The following is a 20,232-nucleotide window of genomic DNA, read 5'->3' on the forward strand; positions in this document are numbered from 1 at the left end:
ACTTAAAATACCTGGCATTTTGCTTCCAGCCAACAAGGTTGGAACAGGAGCATTTATGTCTCATGTTTGTCATGTGATCATTTCATTTAGCTCAGAATTCAGAATCATGTAGAATATCAATGAGACAATGCTTAACTCAACACTGAATATCATTTTACAAAATGATTGTGTCACTTACCTCTACTCATTAAACAAAAATAAATTACAGTCTGTCCACCATAAGATATTGCACATTTATGGCAGATATTTTAAGCATACATTTCTTGGGTTAAGTCTACTAAAAGGCATGTCATAGGCAATGCAATTCATGCTGGGAAGTATAAAATGTATCCTTACCAATGTGAAAGTTCACTAATAATTGTGATAAGAATATTAACAATTTTGAAAGGTTAAAGTCACTGTTGTGATAATATAAACAGACAGTCTAATCAGGTTTTAGTGCATTTAAAGCAAAAGTTAAAACAACATGAAGCAACAGTTAAGTTTTCTGAAACAAAAGATTTAATATTAAGCATTTAATAAAATATCTTAGATTTTAGCTGCTGCTGCCCCTTAACTTGTACCATCAGAACTTCCATGTCCTTTTAAATGTTTGTTTGTTTAAACATGTCAACTTTTTCATTTAACTCCATATTGACTTCCTGTATTTTCACCAACCTCTGACAAATTCTTTGTTTTTAACAGCATTCATCTGTTATTATGCACACACTAGTGAGTTAATAAGCATATCACACATGACGGTCAGATGGATCACTCCTTGTAAACACATAATACAAACTTAGGAAAGAGCTGAAAACAGTGATGAAACACATTAACCATTGAAGTATAGCAACCAAGCACTCAGTGATTACAAAACACATTGGAACATATAGAGCTTCAGTGAAAGCAGAGCTTTGCAAAGGTTCACAAATGGACAAGTCACAATGTACAGTCAAAATATGACAAGATATGATTCTTGGACAATTTGAAGGGAAATGTTCTGAATAAATCAATGTTATACATAAAGGACTTCAGACTAGTTCATCACTCTCTAATGTAAAAGCCATCTGGCAGTTTAGTACTGCAAAATATTTCTTAGCAATTGAATAAAGGCAATGCTTTTACATGAAAAATAAACTATGGGATTTTGCCTGAGTTTACATTTTAATGAAAACTTTGCAAGCAGCTCTTTTATGGTCATTATAAGATAAAAGGAAAAAGAGAAAGAAATGTATGAATAATGTGCTAGCAAAGGTATTTTCAATTTTTTCAGGAAAATGATGCTCACTAGACATAGGAATTAAGCAGCATTTTCCACTATGGTATTAATCTAAGTAGATTTTAAAAAATTCCAGCTATAGCCCTCATTGAGTTTTACAGTTTTCTTTCTTTCTTTCTTTTTTGTTTTGTTTAGCATTGTTAGAAATGTGCCTTACTATGCTTTCTGGCCCTCTGAAATGTTGTCCCCTGGAATCGAGACATAGGTCTAGTCCTAATTGTCACACCTAGAAGAATGGGATAAGATCTGTCCTCAAGTGTCATCCACAGGGAAAGGAAGTAATCAACTCGATACAGATCTCACTTGCTTTACTGATTAATGATATTCTTTCATATCTGCAGGAAGGTAATCAACCACCCCTCCAGACAAAAAAAAAAAAACAGTTTCCAGAAAACATAAACATGGAGAAGAGCTTCAGAGCTTTTTACACTGAGTTCCAACAGCCTGGAATGATTTGGGATATGTACTACAATTTGCACACAGTATCACATAATCCTGCCCAGCATATTATGGGTTAAAGACTGATGAACTACCTACATCCTGGTAACTATATTTACTGCTGTCTTCTATGAAAATTAGAGATGGTCCTTACATGTCCTAACTTAGTATACGACAATCATAAAAAGAGGCAGATGAAGCTTGACATGAATTGTATTAAAACATGTCCTTGAAAGGTAGTACAACAGCGTAACAATTTATATAACAAATCAGTTTGACATCTAAAATCATTATCAGATTTTTCTTTGAGTCTATAGACATTCAAAATATTTTCAATGAACAAACTTAATCACATACAGAATTGCATTTTATAGTTTGTTAAATATGCATAAAACTGAAGCAGTTGTAAAACAGTGCCCCCAGAGCAGTGAAGGGTAAAACAATGATATTTCACTGTATTAGTTTCTTTGCTCAAGCTAATACGTACATTAAAAATTTTCATAAAAATAGATGAAATGTCCCCAGTTTCCTATCCAGTAAAAATAAATAAAAATCCCCAAAGTTTGTTGATAAATAATTCTCCAAAATGTTTGTTAAAGTTCTGCCATACTGGAGGAAATTCATAAAGATCTGAGTGAAATTTTTGTGACTCAATATATTGTGCATGGAAAATTAATGTTGATCTATTTCTGCCCTGCAAAAAAGTACTGCCAGTGGTCATTTCTCTAGATGTGGAGGGATAAAGTCCTGATTATTACCTGGCTGACCTAAGTTCAGTTAGTCACCTGAGTGGTGAAGGTGCCTTACCTGATTGCTTTTCATTTGGACAAGTAAGTGGGATGGGATAGCATGATTGTAGGCAGAGGACAATTCATTGGCATCACAGTGGAGACCAGGGCATAGAATGGCAGCCATGATGACAGTGTTCAGTTTGGAGGAGTAGCCATCCTAGGGCCAGGAACAAATATGGTTCTAGAGGCCACACTTCTTTGCCCACCCAGTGTACAAGGATTAATGCAACCACAGGGGAAAGGGCTATAACCCAAGAGAGAGAAGAACTGAGTAACTAGTGTGCACAGATCCAAAGACCTGTGAAATTAAGGAAGGATGAAGTTTAAGTGAGTCATGCTAAGATGGAGAATACCCAAAACTAATATAGAACATGGAAAATAGATAAAATGCCATCCATAGAAATATTTTTTGTGTATCACATTAGGTTGGGTAGATGGAAATATATTGTCAGTTATATAAAAAAATGACACATACTTTTTTTCAAATAAATATTTTTGTGACATATCAATTCTCTTTGGGCATATATACATATTTTGTCATTTATTGTGTTATTATGTTTCCTAAACTAAACATAGTTTGTAAAAGTGGGGTGAGTTATGTTTAATATGAGCATCTGAAGGTGCTGTACTGTTTTTTACTGTATTCCTTTAAAGCACTTAATTTTGATGACAGTATACTTGTAGATAACAAACCTTTTTCCTACTTTTTTTGGAGACGCAGCAGATATCTACCTGCCCCTCCATATTCTTTTTTTCCTCATTTTTTTTTTTATTTTTCAAATACATTTGAATGAATTCCATAGTATTTATACATAACATCTTAAATAACTATGTACACTATTTACATTAGCCTGACACTATAACATATCTTAATGTATACAATTACTTTATAAGTATGTCCAACCCATTATCAGAGTGTCTGATCAATTATTGTATAGTGTCAGTCAACGATAAGACTTTTTTCCAAGGGTTGTTGATAAATGGCTTTGGATAAATTCTTAGTTCTTTAATTTTAATGTTAATTTCCAATACCTCAGTGGTCTTCAGTAGGCTGTAGAAGTCTTCCAAGGTTGGTATTGTGTTTGTATTCCATCTTCTTATTATACACTTCCTTGAAACTGCAAGTATAGTCCATACTAGATACATGTTTGACCTATTCAAATGTGGACCTTCATTCACATTTAATACTACAAGAGTTTTAGTTAAATAAAATGATTAATTAAATAAAGCTTGTAGAACGTTATTAATACCATTTAAAAATGGCTTAATTTTAACACAATGAAAGAAAATGTGGTTCCGATCTGCATTGTGTACTTGTTCACATCTCCAACATATTCCTTTTATGGAAGAACTAATTTTACTGATTCTGTCTGGGGTTAATAATGTTCTGTGCAAGCATTTCCAATTAAAAGCTTTCCAGTATTGTGCAAAGGATATATATTTTATCAGTAATAAAATATTTGTTTTAATATCTTCAGTTAACTGTATTGAGTGTCCTTTTGTTATATATTTCCAATATGAGGTTTTGGGTGTTGTTTTATAGTTCATCAATATTTTGTAAAATTTTGAAATACTGTTTACCATGTCAAAGTCATTATATATGATTTCATATATGTATTTTGTAAATGTAGGTATTTCTTTAAATGAAGAATTGTTAATTATTCTACTTAAATCTTGCAAATATGACAGAATACTCTGTAAAGTTAACCAGTCCTGTTGTGGAATTTTGTATGATACATTGGAGCCAACAAACCAATCCTTTCTGTTCCCAGGAATTAATAATTTCTCTATATATTTTATGTGCAAAGTTCTTTGTGACTATAAATGGTATTAAAAGATCAAACCAGATTTTTAAATCTATATTTGCATTAATAATTTTCCTAAATGAGTCAATGTAATAATTAATCATACGAGTTTTAGTGGGTTTAGTTACGTTATATTGCATACTAATACATCATATGTGTCATGGCAAATTGTTTTTATCTGTTATGTAACATTTTTTTGTAAATGAAATTCATTTATTGATATTACAGTTAGTAATTCTTTCTAATTTGCAGAGTAATTTGGACTTATCCAATCTGAGATTGTTTTAAATATTGATGCTTTTATATACGTTTCTATAGCAGGAAAGTTTAGTCCTCCCTGTTTCCATGGTCTGATATGATGTATTAAAGCTATTCTATTTCTTTTGGGGAACCATAAAAATGTTATTAGGCTTGAATGTATTTCTTTAGGTATATTTCTTTCTGGTAACAGTTGTATTGCCAAGGCTATATATAGGATCTTGGGCAGTAAAACCAATTGTATTAAATGTAGTCTATCTTCAAATGTTAATATTATTTTGTTCCATTTTTTTCCACAGAGATTTTAGTTGTATTGATGACATTATTGTAGTTTTTTGAGACTAATTCATTAATATCCTTCCAAACTCAATTCTTAGATATTTTAAGGTATAGTATTGTTTCCCTATGATGTGATCCTCCTTAGTCTACAGTTCTTTTTTTATTTAAAAATAAAACTTTTGATTTTGATTTATTGAAATGGAGTCCTGAAGTAATGTGAAATTTGTCAATTAATATATCTAATTCTTCTAATGTCTCTTTTGTATTAGATAATGTTAGTAATATGTCATCATCAAATAGCATTATTTAGAAATGCATTGTTCATAAACATCTATTCCTTTAATTTTTATATTGTTATGAGTTGAATCTGCCAATATTTCAATAGCCAGATCAAATAGAATCTGTGACATGGGACATCCTTGTTTAGTGCCTTTTGTTATATGTATAGATTCAGAGATAAAAGGACCTAAGTTGACATACACTAACTTATTTGTGTGTGTGTGTGTGTGTGTGTGTGTGTGTGTGTGTGTGTGTGTGTGTGTATATATATATATATATATATATATATATATATATATATATATATATATATATATAGATATATATATATATATATATATATATCTATAAATATATATATATATATATATATATATATATATATATATTCTTTAGAAGATGAACAAAGGATGCAGGAAATTCATTAGTATTTGGAATAAATAGTTCCAATTTAGGGAATCAAAGGCTTTCTCTATATCTAAGCCAATTACAAGTGTTTCTTTATTTTCTTTATTAACATAATCTATAAGAGAAATTATCCTTTTAATATTGTCATGTATGTGTCTATGATATATAAATCCAGTTTGATCATTATTTATTGTTTTGGATAGTGGTATTTTCATTCTGTTAGTTAATATTGTCATGAATATCTTATAGTCATTATTTAATAATGATATAGGTCTATATGAGGTACAGAGGTTTGAGGATTTGTTTTCCTTTAGGATTGGTGTGATTAAGGAATATCTCCAAAAGGGTGGTATTAAAGCTTGAGACTGAATTTCTAATAGAGTTTTATGGAAGAGGGATAGTATCTTTGAAGGAAAAAGTTTATATATTTCCATAATTATGCCATCTATACCTGGATCTTTATTATTTTTACCCTCTTTTATTGTATCTGTAATTTCTTTGTAGGATATAGGTGCTAGCAGATCTAGTTTTAAATTTTCTGGTACTTTTTTATATTAGAACATTTTTCATCTAGATTTACTTGATCAATATGTATATTTTCTTTTTGGAAATGTTCCATATAGTGATTTCTATAGGCATCAAGAATGTCACCTATAGCTGGGACATTTTTCCCTTTCTTTTCATGGAATATACTTTTCATGTTATTAGCTTTTGATTGTATTTTGATTCTTGTGGATAAATCATGTAGATATTTGGGAGAAGTGGTCTAGGTATTAATTTTTAGTTTTTCTAAAGCTAAACTAGTTTTATGTGTTGGAATTTCATTGTATTTATTGTTTAATACTTCTACTTTCTTTTTCATCTCCAAATGATTTTGATTTTTTTCAGCTTTTACTGACAAAAGTTTGGATTGTAGATCTATTAATTCAGAATCCCATTCTCTGATTTTTTTTTTTATACCAAGTTAGGGTTTTACCATATATGTTCATAGATTCATAGGTAGGTACTAGGCTATCAGCCCAAGGGACTAAATAAGCCTAGCCAACAAGGTTCTTTGGCTTATGCCACCCATGAAAGTTATTTTCCTGTGCCCCTGTCAAACAAAGCTACAGAAGTGATCCCTGGGGTGTATTTCCTATTTTCCATCCACTTATCAAGATTTTTCTTGAAGAGTGCTAATGAGGAACTTTGCTTGAGGGTCTATATTCCATATTCAAGTGCTTAAATGCTCGAATCACTAAAGGTCGACCTTTAGTGATTAAACATTCAAAAGTTTGAATATGTAAAAAAAATAATATTAAAGAAAAAGGAAAAGGTTTAAAGCAGGGGGCAAGCCCCCCTGCACCCCCACATCCACCGCTATTTAAATATATCAACTCTGAGATCGCACTTCAGTGCGCTACAGTGTGGAAATGGAAAATTTCCCACTCCCTACACTGTACTGCGATCTTGGAGTTGGTATATATAAGTAGCGGGGGGATGGAGGGCACAGCCCCCCACGTGGAGGGTGCAGGGGGGCTTGACCCCCTGCTTACATCCTTTATTTTTTTTTTTTTTTTCATTTTTACTTATATTTGAACATTTAAATGTTCGATCACTAAAGGTTGACCTTTAGCAATTCAAACATTTAAGTGTTCGAATATGTAATATAGATCCTTTGCTTGACATAGATGGGTAGCTTCTTCCAGAGTATGGGAAGTCTCTGGGACAGGAATCTAGCCCTCCAGCATGTCCTGTTTATTGTGGTGACAAGGTTTAGGTCACTAGAGCATGTAGCTCGAAGGGATTGGGATTTCTTTAGGTGTAGCATGTCCAACAGCTCTGGGTTTGACATAGCTTTATATTTTAGGCAGAGATCACCTCAGAGTAGGTGATATGCTATGGAGTAAAGCTGGTGTTTTTTGAGACAGTCAGTATAGGGCATCTGTTTGAGGCCAGTAATCCTCTTTGTGAGGTACTTCTGTGGCCTTTCCAGTTGCTGCAGATGTCTTGTGAGGTACATTCCAAAACGGGCATTGTACTCTATAATGGGTCTAATGGGTGTCAAGTAGAGGTGAATAATGACCTCTTTTTTCCTAGTTGAGAACCCCTTTTTGATGAGGTGTGCCATGTAGAAGGATTTCCTGACTACGGTGGCAATGTGGTTATCAAAGGAGAGACTACTGTCCACCTGGGTCCCCAGGTCTCTTATCACACATTTGGCATTAAGTAGATTGCCGCCTATGTGGTAGTTCATGGGTACAGAGTTTTTACTAAAGGGGATGACAATGTACTTTTTGGAATTGAGCTTGAGGCCATGGCTCTGACACCAGGCATCTGTTTCAGTGAGACCCTTCTGTAGGATGTCCATATCATTCGGGGACTCAACTATGGCTCTTAGTTTGCAGTCATCTGCAAACTTCATTAGCCAAAGGCCTTCTGTGTTAGCCTGTACTTCAAAGAAGTAGATACCAAACAGAAGAGGACCCAGGACTGAACCCTGTGGCACTCCACTTATCACTTTTTTGAAGTCAGATTTGGAGTCTGCAACTTTTACAGTGTGGGTTCCGTCAGTGAGCCAATTCGCAACCCATCTTGTGACATAGGGATTTATACCTAGTTTAGTGAGTTTAGCTATAATTCCAAAATGGGGGTTGGTGTTGCAATCCTTGGTGAGATCAAGATAGGCTGTGTGAACCACCTTACCCTCGTCTACAGCTTTGGTGACTGCCTCAAAGAAGTTGATCAGGTTCAGGAGGTATGATCTGCCTTTCACAAACCCGAACTGGGTGGGGTCCAGAATTTGGAGGTTACCAATGTCTTTGTTTATGAGCTCCATGATGATACGTTACATGGCCTTACAGACCAGGCTCATCAGGCTAATAGGGCAATAGTTCCCAGGATCAGTGGTGACTCCTTCTTTGTGGAGTGGGATAACTGTTGCTGTGCACTATTCAGTGGGCACAAAGCTTGATGTGAGATTATGATTGAACATGGTGCTTAGGTGGGGAGCCAGTTCATTCTGATGTTTGTGTAAAATGCAGCCTGGGATGTTGTCCGGTCCCATGGATGCTGTGATTTTGGCTTTAGAGAGTGCAACGTTTACCTGCGTAGTTGTGATTACAGGGATTCTGCATTCTTCCTGTATAGATATGGGCCCTTTAGGAGGTGAGAGACCTATCTGCCAGAACGTTGTCAATATTAGTTGGTTCTGTAATTTTCCTGCCATTGTGCTGTAACTCAGAGCAGATCTGTGTGTTGCCATTGAGATTCTTGACATAGCTATAGAATGCTTTGTGGTTGTCCCTAGAATTAGTGGTGATTTTGTTTTCATAGCTAGCTTTGGAGGATCTTATAAGGGATTTCAGCTTCTTACTGAGGCTGACCAGGGAACTCCTCCACTCATGAGATTTTACTCTTTTTTTGCAACAGTTTTTTCCTTCTGTTGTAGAGTTTGTTTATGGCAGGGGACCACCAGATTGGCTTCCATTTTTGGATGATAGAATCTTGGTTCTGTTTCGGATAACACAATCCATGCACTCATGTATGTGCTTATAGAGTGCATCTGTGCAGGATTCAGCAGTCATAATTGTATTAGCCATCTGCATGGGTGTCATGAAGTTTGCTACTTCTGTCTTAAGAAGCATGAAATTGGCCTTGGAGAAATATTTTACCATAATTTCCTTAATGGGGGGTGGGGGCGAGATGTGGATATCTAGGGTGATTAGCTTATTGTTGGATCTGACCAACGAGGAGTGGACTTCAGGTGTGGAACACCGGTCACTCATGTTGGTAATGACTAGGTCTAGGATATTGTTGCCCCTGGTGGGGGTGTGGATAAGTTGATCCAGGGCATTGGAATTTATGAATTCCAGAAAGCATTGAGCGAAGGAGTTGGCACATGAGTAGTTTTCCCAGCTAATGGTGGGGTAGTTGAAATCACCCATTATTAGGGTGTTTGGTTGAACCCTAATATTTTCCAGTATATCAAGAAAAGAGGAGTTGGAGTCCTGGGGCATAGTGGGGGATCTGTAGCAAACTACAATTTGGATTGCAGTTTTGCCCAGAGTTAGTTGCACTTGGATAACCTCGGATGCATTATGCTGAGCAATTAGCCTGGAGGTGTGGATATCCTTAATGAATATGGACACACCTCCACCTTTGGTGCTCCGGTCCTATTAGGTGGCCGAAAAGTGTGGTATGCATTATAGCCTGGTAATGCAGGGGTTCTCTCTGGAGCCTTGAACCAGGTCTCAGTGACTGCACAGATATCAATGTTCTCAATTTTAATGAGTGCCTCGAGGGAGTGCATTTTGAGAGTTAGACTTCTAGCATTGAGTAGCATTACCTTCAGTTTTTGCTTGCCTGTTCCTGTTATGGTGGTGAATTTGCCATTTGAACCTTGCCAAAAAGGCACTATAAGGGCACAAGAACCTTAGCCAGTATCCAGAATCCCAGGGTTGACAAGTGCAGGCCATCTCTGGCAAAGCATCGTGGTCTGTCGACTATGTCGTCCCAGGCAGACAGATACTGGATCCCCTTAGAATGACACCAGAAGCTTAGCCAATTGTTGAAGTCAATCCTTTTGTCCTTTTACTGCCTGAGCTACAAGATCGGAGAGCTTTTCCATGTCTCTTTTCATGTAGTCCAGGGAGGTATGTCTTAGGTCAATCATATATAAGCTTTTAATGAGTCCCATATCATTATTTTATTTATCTCTATAGTGTAATTAATATCTAAGATAAACTGTAATTCAGATAATAACCAAGGTTTGACCTCTTTAATTTTAGCTATATATGCTGGAATTCTGGAGTTAAAAATTAATGGTTTGTGCCCATTTTAAAGTTTTAGTATCAATGAATTTGGGTCTGAAAAGGGGCAGGAAGTGACAGAGAAATTAATGATTTTTGAGTGTAAGTCATGGGCAGCAAATATTTTATCTGTTCTAGTTTGGGTACCAAATCTGTGATCTTGATGGGTAAACAACAAAGATTTATCTTCTTTAAATCTGAAAGTAGCTACAAGATGAAATAATTCTACCCACTTGTTTAAAGCTTTTGATACAGCCAATGTACGTAGTGGTCTTTTATTTGCAGCTTCTGAAATATCAAATATACAGTTAAAATCTCCTGCTAATATTAAGTTGCCTTTATAATTATTGGAAATGAAATCCAAGTGTTTTTTAACAGTTCCTTTTCCAATGACTGGGAACCAATTTAGATTGGCTAGGGTCCATATTCTGTTATTATATTTAACTATTACTAATGGCATATGGCCTTCTTTATCTTCACACTTATAAATGATTTCTGGGTTAATCACATTTGTTTTACATAAAATTGTTACCCCTTTTGTCTTTGTCTTATAAGTGGATTGAGCCAATATCATATATTCCTTAGGATTCCATTTGTAATTGTCATCTGTTTTGAAATGAGTTTCTTGAAGGAAGACAATTTGTGGTTTGCTCAGTTTTAAATATTTCAGTAGATTGGATCTCTTGCTAGGATTGTTTAAGCCATTGGTATTTAAAGATAATAAAGTTAAATCCATCTTAGGTTATTTAGACTATGTATTTTTTTTGTTTTATTGTGACTATTAAACATTTTCTTCTGATAACTATAAAGTATATGTTTGAGTTTTTAAAGTAAATTATCAGTTTTATACTTTGAGTGTTTACCAATAAAGTAATGTTTTTGTCAGGCATACTAAAAATGTTTTGGTGAAATAACAAATTTAAATTAATAAATGTTAACAAAACTAAGATCCACACTAGCCATGGAATGAAAATCATCCCTAATCCGATGGACAAACCTAAATCCATCAGATTATCACTCATACCTTAACAATCCAGAACATTTGATCTCCATAAATTGAATTATCATATGGAAAATATTTGTAATAGGAATAAACAATATTTATGTTATTTTGAACAGATATAGTACAATTTAGATTAGACAGAATTCTAATACAATATAGATGTATACTTCTGTATAAGCAATTAATATTTACATGAAAGATAGATGACAAGCAATTCAATCATAGTAAAGTAGGATGTATCATATATAAAACCTCAGTAAAAGATTATAGCACACAGTTATTTAACATATTCACCCTTACTGATGAAGTCTTTCAACACTTATTACTTAATATAAATAGATGGCAATAATATTTATACCTAATGTTTACAATACAATGTATTTTACTGGATATATCAGAATTTATATTTCATTGTTTGCCAGCATTTAAGTAATCACTTTGTTTGTTGCTAACTTACTTAAAGCATCAAGTTTGCTTTATGTGAACATTGATGAAAGTTAGTGCATTTGAATTATCAGTGCATTCCTCTTCCCCTCATTTCCTACACATAAGAATTTTCATATTTGTCATTTCTTATTATAAAATGAGTGAAATTATAAGTTAAAAACATCACATTCACTTATTGTGATTAATAGTTACAAGCTTCCTTTCCATATTCATACATTGCCATTTTATGGCATATACTGAAAGTTTTTAGATTTAAATGGCAACATTTTATTTTGTATAATCAGCAAAGGTTAAACTGAGTGATTATTATCAATTTAATACTATTTGTTCAGAATGAGATAGTTAGATTCTGTGACGGTCCTAGTTCATGCTTCTATTGTTTCCCTTATACAACTTTGTCAGTTTGATGTCATGTATAAAACATTAATTAACTTGGTAACAGCTAAAGTATTATGTATGATCAAGATGGGTTACAAAACCACAATTAAGTTAAAGCAATTATATGACTTGTTATGCACATTTACTTATATGAGAAAATCATCATGCTTCCCCTTGATGTTCAATATAGTGTATGTCATAAGTTAAAACAGTAGTGTTATTATACACAATCCCATGTTATTAAATTGAGTGTCTATTGTCAATTTAATACTATTTGTTCAGAATATTCTGTGATGTTTCAAGTTCAGGCTTCTATTGTTTCTCTTGAACAACTTTGCCATTTTGATGTGATGTATAAAACATTAGTTATCTGCTTAAGTTGTATCTTTCTGAATTATCTTTTTCATCTGAGGTGTTCTATAGTCTGGATGCAGTTAATCTGAAAATGCAAAAGAATGCTGACATTTGTTACAGGCAGGGCATGTCTGTAATATAATTTGATTAAATTGGCACTTGTATCCAAGGAGAGTAATATGCTAACAAGTACATCAAAAATTAAGCGTATTAGATTTGGGAAACATCTTACCTGTAACATGATATTCTAAAATAAAAAAGCATGTTGTGATGTAGTCATTGTAGACATATCTTCATTTGATAGGGTTATCATGCATAAAACACTGAACAATAAATTAGAACAACTAGGTATTAATATAATCTTGATAAAGTGGTTAGATGTATAGGATACGGCATGTATCATACAGCAAATAGATGAAATTCTAGTTTACAATCAGAGAGTCTCACAATTCTCTCCCCTGAGGCCATACCTGCTTAAGTTGTATAATTCTGAATTATCTTTTCCATCTGAGGTGTTTTATAGTCTGGATGCAATTAATTTGAAAATGCAAAAGAATGCTGATATTTGTTACATGCAGGGGATGTCTGTAAAAAACTTTGATTAGACTGGTACTTTTATCCAAGGGGAGTAATATGCTAACAAGCACATCAAAAATTAAGTGTATTAGATCTGGGAAACATCTCTTGAAGGGTGAATCTTTAAGAAAGCCACAGTGATTGAAACTATGGATTCATTTAAGGATCTGGATATCTGAATACATCCAGCTTTCATTTTTTATTATCATATCAACAAATTGGTTAATACTGATATTTTAAAAACTGTAGACTGTATAAAAAGATTTGTAAAGTCTAGGAAATCAGAAACAATGAAATCATTGATTAGACCCAAAATGATATATGAAATAATATGGAAACATTAAAAGTAATCTAACACACATAAATTAAAAAGAGTGAAACAGACATTTATCAAAGGCGTGTATGCATGTGATCATTTAAGGTGTTATGAAAGACTCAAATATATAAACTTGTGCAGTGTCTCCTATCGATATTTAAGGGAAGACCTTATTTAGGTATACAGAGGATTTAGTGACCACCTCTGGGAATACTTGGAGTTATAAAAGGGTGAGCAGGAGGGAGTGGCTTTGGGACTTGATAAAGAATCGACAACAAAACATGAGGAAAATAAAATAAAACTTAGCAAGGAATATTTTAGAAGACTAAAATTAATACTGAAAACTACCCTGACATGTAGGAAAAACTCCAAGCTATAAACTTATTAGTTCTTCCTGTTCTACTTACAGTTTTGGGGTGATTGATTGGCCCCAATGGTATTGGATCAGTTGGAGAGGAAAACAACTAACGCTTCACTCTTATCAATTGATTTTAAAAAAAAAATCATTGTATACCAGGATTATATATTCCTTGTCCTGAAGGAGGTATGAGCCTTCTCGAAATGTATTACATGTATGGATCTGCAATCGTAGGACTGCATACATATCTGCTGCCATCACAAGATCCAAACATAGTGAAAGTTTTAAAACATAAGGAAAACAAGTCTGTTATGAATTCCCATCTTAGTTTAGCATAAGCATATTAGTGTCAAGTGGGAAGGGAAATAAAATCATAAGTAGAGAAAAATCGGGTAGCAACTGAATGTGCCAAAAAACAAAAGAAAGAATATAAGGCGAAGGATCAGAGAGAAGTCAAGAAATGTGCAAAAGGCAAAAATATAGTTGTAAGTATAGAAAACGTTTTGAACAGCCTCATGTCAATCAGGATCTAATGCACTAATGGTTAAGGAGAAGTGAATTTAAAACAAAAGGTAAAAAGTTCATATTGGTGGCCCAGGATAGTGGGCTACATAAATGCAGGTTTACAAAATCCATTGAACATGGAGAAACAGACGAATGCAGGTTTTGTAAAACAGATTTGGAAAGAGTATCACATCTTGTTGCTGGGTGTGATGCACTAATGGTAGAGGGCCTGTATACTGAAAGGCATAATAATGTGGCAAGATTGTTACACTGGGGATTATGCAAACATTGCAATATTAAAGTAGCTGAGAAGCATTGGAAAAGTGAGCCAAAAAGCATTATAGAAAATTATGAAGTTAATATCACATGGGGTTACCCATTACCAACAGTTCAAAAAATAGATAAAAGAAAACCAGATATAGTAGTCCATGAAAAGAAGACAAAAGTAGCATTGATCATTTAAATTGCTATACCTAGTGATTACAGTTCTTACATACAGAGAGACGCAAAGTCATAAAATACCAGGATTTGCAGGCAGAAATGAATGCAATGTGGAAGAAGGATACCCAGACAGTTTCAATAGTAGTAGGGGCAATGGGTCTTACAAAAACAAATTCACAGTAATATTTTGCTATCCTGACTATACATGTAACTCTGTATGAATCACAGGAGGAGTAATTTCTGGGCACATTGTGGGTGCTGTGAAGAGCACTTTTGGCTAATATCAAAGAGTGAAAGAACACTAATTTCATGAACTTTAATCATACATTGATTTAGGAATGGGGTCCATTCCCATCGTGGTATTAAAAACCCAAAAAACTTGGAGAAATTAAACTGAGAGATTATATAGAAATGAAAGATGTACTACTTGGTTCTCTAAGGGAATAACTGATGCATGGGATTACAAATTACAAATCAAATTACATTAAACCAAGCACTAGTTTATATAATTTTAAGAACAACTTGGACAATTATTATGGCATTCACTATAATATATTGGCAGGTTAGAAGGGCATTATTGCCCATACCTTAAATATTTGTATTTATGTACATATATACTATTAAATCAATTTAAAATATAAATTTAACTCTGACAAATATGTGTGAGATACACATAACCAGCTTTAGCAGTTTGGAGAAAATTAGAAGAAAAATATGATGTTCCCAGTGCTGGAGTAAGGCATGCTTTGTGGTCTACGTGTCTTCATCTTCTCACCACGAGAAGCAGTAATTCCACAGATGTGGCTTCCAAAGCTGTAATGTAAACTGTGGAGGAGGTCACTCCCATTGTACTTGTAACTTTCTGATGCTAAGCCCATAGGTAAAGCATGCCATTCATGAGTAAATTCACCCTAACTATTGGCCCGAAGATCATTAGGACCATAGCAAAATGCTAACATTACTACGGGAACATAACTTATGGATTCACTACTCTGCATTAGTGACATTCTTACTCTATTACCGCCACTAACATCTATTGGATTATTACTGGGTTATGGTAATGTTCTAACTTCACACTACAGCATGTTTGAGTTCTAATTGCTATTGTAAAAAATAAATAAATAATTTAGCCTCATGATATTAGTAATGTCTTATAAAGTCAGTACTATAGTAATGTTTGTGAAGCTGGTCCTACAGATTTCTGGCTCCTTTGCTCTTCTTCTACATACAAATTATGCTTCTTATGCTATTCAAGCATAATATGGACTAAAGTACTGCCCAGTATACTAAGGTCATGATCAGGTGTAAGATATATTCTATAGAAATGTGTTTGTCTCTCTGCACCAATATGAGTCCTATGAGTCTACAATTAAAATCACCTAAGATGTTGGAGGTTGGTATAATGGTTAAGGTGCTTGCCTTAAAAACCCATCGTGCAGGGTTTGATTCTTACATGGTATAATTGGTTAGGCTTATAATGGCGCACAAGGGCAGTTAGCTTAGTACTAACAATATGAACCCTTTAAATTATGTGAAAAAAAATACAAATGTAAATATTTATGGGGTGGGAGGTTGGCATAATGGTCAAGGTATTTATCTTACAGACACAAGGTGCAGGGTTTGATTTTCACAGTGGGTAATTGGATAGGCATATAATGGCCCAAAAGAGCACTAATCCTTGAACCTATAAACCTATGATAAAGCTTCCAAGCAACTCCCGAAAAGAAGCATCCATGCCTGGTAGATTGTGACAATATATGTAATTGTGTAATTTGTTTTTTTTTTCAATACACCATTATGTGGGTTCACAGGGCTACAGTTGTTTTACTTATTTTAAGTGTGATCTGCTTGGATATGTTACAAAATTCCAAATTCAAAAATTATCCATGTTTGTATTCTGAAAACAAACTTAGGAAAGAAAAAAACATCTTCCACAAAACAGTGTATTAAAAACTGTCAAAACATAAAAAATGCCACACAGAATGCCACCAAGCCGTATTTTAATCGATTTTAAGCACTTTCTTTCTAAGACATAAAATTTCTTCAGAAACTTAGAAATGACATTAAACAAAGAAAAAAAAAACAATTTTAGATGTCCCCATTTAGAGAACTTTTCCAGCTGTGTCTCATACATTTTTCTCACTTCCAAGTCAACACATTTTTGAGTTTAGAAAAAAAGATAGAAGGAAATTTATTTCCAGAATTCTGAAATCAGTCTATTTGCCTAATCTCTGCCATTGTTTACAGAATGATCTTGAGGTAACCCAGTAATCCAATCACAGAACCACAGATCAAGCTGCAGAAGCAGTGGGTGTTTTTTTGCTGGTGAATTGCCTGCTGGCATGGGTTTTATCTATTTTTTCTTAATAGCATTCCCATGACTCCTTTTTTGGCTTCATTGGCAAGGATTTTCCTTTGAAGCACGCCGTCTTCTTGGCTGACATTATAATATCATTAGACACAACCACAGCTCATGATGTTTTTGTCTTTTTCTTCCTAGACAAATCTTAAATACATTTCTAAGCATTTTCTTTTCTCAACTGTTTCTTTGTCTATGACTAAGCTGGGAGTTTGAATCCTGTTAAAAGCCAAACCATGCAATACTGCACTGTGTTCAGACTGCAGGAGTCCTTGAAGACCTCTGGCTTAATAAAAGCATCAGTGTTTTAGCTAAAACACTGATATTAGTGTGATGTTGTTTTCAGCTGATGAAGGTTTTCTAGGAGCATTGCTCTCTCTTATCTGTTCTGGTCCTTCAAATCATCTCTGTACTTTGCCCAAGTTTTGCATTTTGAAGAAGAGTAGGGTTGATAACCTGACCTGATCAACTAACTATTAGTGTCTTCCTGCAAGTAATTGTAGCAGTTAGAGTATGTTTGTGAAATGCAGGCTATCATTGGGGTTTATACTTTGATGACTTATGGTTAGCTATGGCACAGATCCTGATCAGGCCAATAAAAAAACCTTGGTTATTTTGTTGTGGAATAGAAGCTTTGCAGTTTGGTATGCATCCATAAAAGGATCAGATGCAGATAGCAGGTTACTTTGTGGCTGTGTAGAGATGGTCCAGTCATCACCAGAATGATGTTTAAATAGGGATGCCATGGGCACCTTGTTTTTCAGATAGAAATGCTTATGTCTGAAAAGGCCTCATTCCATTCTATATTCAGACCTGATTCCTGTGGGATGGCAGCCTTTAAAATGATAAAGATTACTGCTATGATAGCAACATTACAGACATGAAATACAATTGGCTGTTCAAAACTTGGATGATGGATACGTTTATTTTCCATCTGATCATTTCAGAGTTTTGTGATGTTAATAAATGTTGTGCATTGATCATGTCTGGCCATCAGCATACAAAAAAGTTTGATAATATCTGAAACAGATATAAACTATTTAAAAGCTATACACTGGTCTGAGCATATCTGGGAACTCTTTCGGTGGGTCTACTGTGTAACCAAGATGATATCAAGGATTCTGTAAAATAGGTGAAGTCTGCAACAAATTTCACTGGGATAAAATCAAGAGTTTTCTCTGGGGTGGATAGCATGGAAAGCTTTGATAATTTTCACACAGTGACATTCTCTCTTTTCTCAAAAATATTAACTATGTCAGTGCCCTGAAACATCTTTTGACTGATAATGCATTACATAATAAGTAAACGGAGTTTCAGTATGAATTTCCAGCACATAGCTTAGAAAATTTGATTTAGCATGTTCTTTAACCCCTTCCCCTGGCATTACTGTATGGCACCTGCTTCATAGAACATAGTGCTTCTTATTTAAGTATTGTTATTTATTTATTTTAAAATGTTTAATAACCAACTAGGTGAGCTGTTCTATGTGGATCATATTTGGCAATGACAGTCATAACCTGGGCTAGAGGCAAAATATAGCAAACAGCATAGTCAACAAGGTACATTGTTAATGCTATTCATTAAAGTGCTATAACGAGTTATAATCAGAATTTTTCTACAGCACATAGAATACTGTGAAATCATTTTTCAGGGTAATGGGGAATAGATTCAGACATGACATCTCTGTAATAAAGGCCACATAGTTATGGAATCCATTCTAGTGTTTCTTCCGTTTACATGGAATAGCTTACCGTCCTCTTTTTGAACATCAGGCCACTCTGAAATTGGAGTAAAGGGGGCATATAAGACCCTGGACTGGAAGAAGCTGTTTCAGCACTGAAAAGTCATCTTTTTTTCATATTAGTAAGCATGGAGTCCACCTTAATTTTTTGAAAGCACAGGTCTTCATTTGTGCTTCTGAAATAAGCTCAGATATGACATTTTCTGGAATGAAATACCTTCTTGCCTTGCACAGTAAGCTGTTTCATCATGTTGGAAAAGATGTTGCATCTTAGCAGTGTTTTAATCCAATGGACTGTGGTGCTCCTGGATAACATAGTGCAAAGTTAAGCAGATAGTGACTGGCCAGCAGCCTTAAGCACCTTCTAGACTATTTTAATGATTCACCTTGTGAATGACAGCCAGTTTTGCCTGCAGAAGTTATTGGAATTTGTTTTTTTGCTCAATAAGATTTTGAAGGGACTTTAAATTTTCATTTGCATTGATTTCGACTGTCATTTTTTTGCTGTTCTTGTCAGCTGTGTCAAGTTGATGTTCCACTCTGAAGCCTTTTACAAACTTCTAGATGTGCATGGCATTTTGGTCATGACAGATTAATGTAGTTGGGGAAGTGACAATGAGTTCAGAGACATAATTAGGGCAGGATGAAAGGGATTGCTGTCTTAGGTCCAAGTTGGACAGCAGATGGTGGTGGAGTGCAGTATCAGCTTCATAAATGAATGCTGACATTTGTGCTCATGATGCTACATTTGTGGCTGTAGCCGAAGTACTTAAGCTGCTAGTGTAGCAGTTAAAAATTATCAAATCACTCAGTTTGCTACAGTTTTAGAGCAGAAAAGCCATTTTATTTTGTTGTCTTACCTCAACTTTGAGTTGAGGAGTTGGTAGCTCAGGAAACTGCACAGGGTATCTGTTATCCTAGCTAGAATTCTAAGTAAGTAAATACCACCAGATAGTTTCATAGTTAGCAATGTCTGAACCCGATATCCATGGTGATCAGAATCTGTCCTGCACAGTCATTTTTAACATCTATGATGTCTTTGGAATTTGTCCTTCCTGTCTATTCCTTTCCTGTAATGCTAGTATGAGGATTTTATTCACATTCTGATGTCTAATTATAATGTAGAAATCCACAGTGAGTTTACGTAACTCTTAATTAACACTCTAAGGAGGCCAAGTCAATCTTTCTGATTGTGACAGCTTTACTTATATATCACAGTGAGATCAAATGCCTGGCAAAAAACAGATTTTCAAATTACTACTTCCTTTCCAACATCACTATTCTGGTTCAAGAGAAATGTGATTTTTTTCCCCTAAAAATTACAGGGCGCTGTAAATTATGGTGATATTACTAGTGTATCAAAATACTCTGGTGTTACAGAGGTGTAGTCAACAGCTGTGGCACTCAGTCTATATATAATTGTTTCACTTTTAATATCTGCTATTTAAA

At 34.4% G+C, this 20,232-nt stretch overlaps 1 protein-coding gene across 3 annotated transcripts in view; it reads right to left on the reverse strand.

Moving 5' to 3' along the window:
- The window catches only part of LOC122791248 (galanin peptides-like), a 156,603-nt gene that overhangs the window by 53,672 nt on the left and 82,699 nt on the right, over positions 1 to 20,232 (reverse strand). For 2 of the 3 annotated variants that reach the window (XM_044058919.1, XM_044058920.1), the window contains one exon: positions 1,416 to 1,484. The exons of the other annotated variant lie outside the window; for it this stretch is intronic. In XM_044058919.1, coding sequence (XP_043914854.1) covers positions 1,416 to 1,484 — 69 coding nt within the window. The remainder of the gene's footprint in view (positions 1 to 1,415; positions 1,485 to 20,232) is intronic. 3 annotated transcript variants of the gene reach the window in all.

This window comes from Protopterus annectens, chromosome 17.part0 (assembly GCF_019279795.1).
Source record: "Protopterus annectens isolate FY-2018-M chromosome 17.part0, PAN1.0, whole genome shotgun sequence".
NCBI classification, from domain to species: Eukaryota; Metazoa; Chordata; order Ceratodontiformes; family Protopteridae; genus Protopterus; species Protopterus annectens.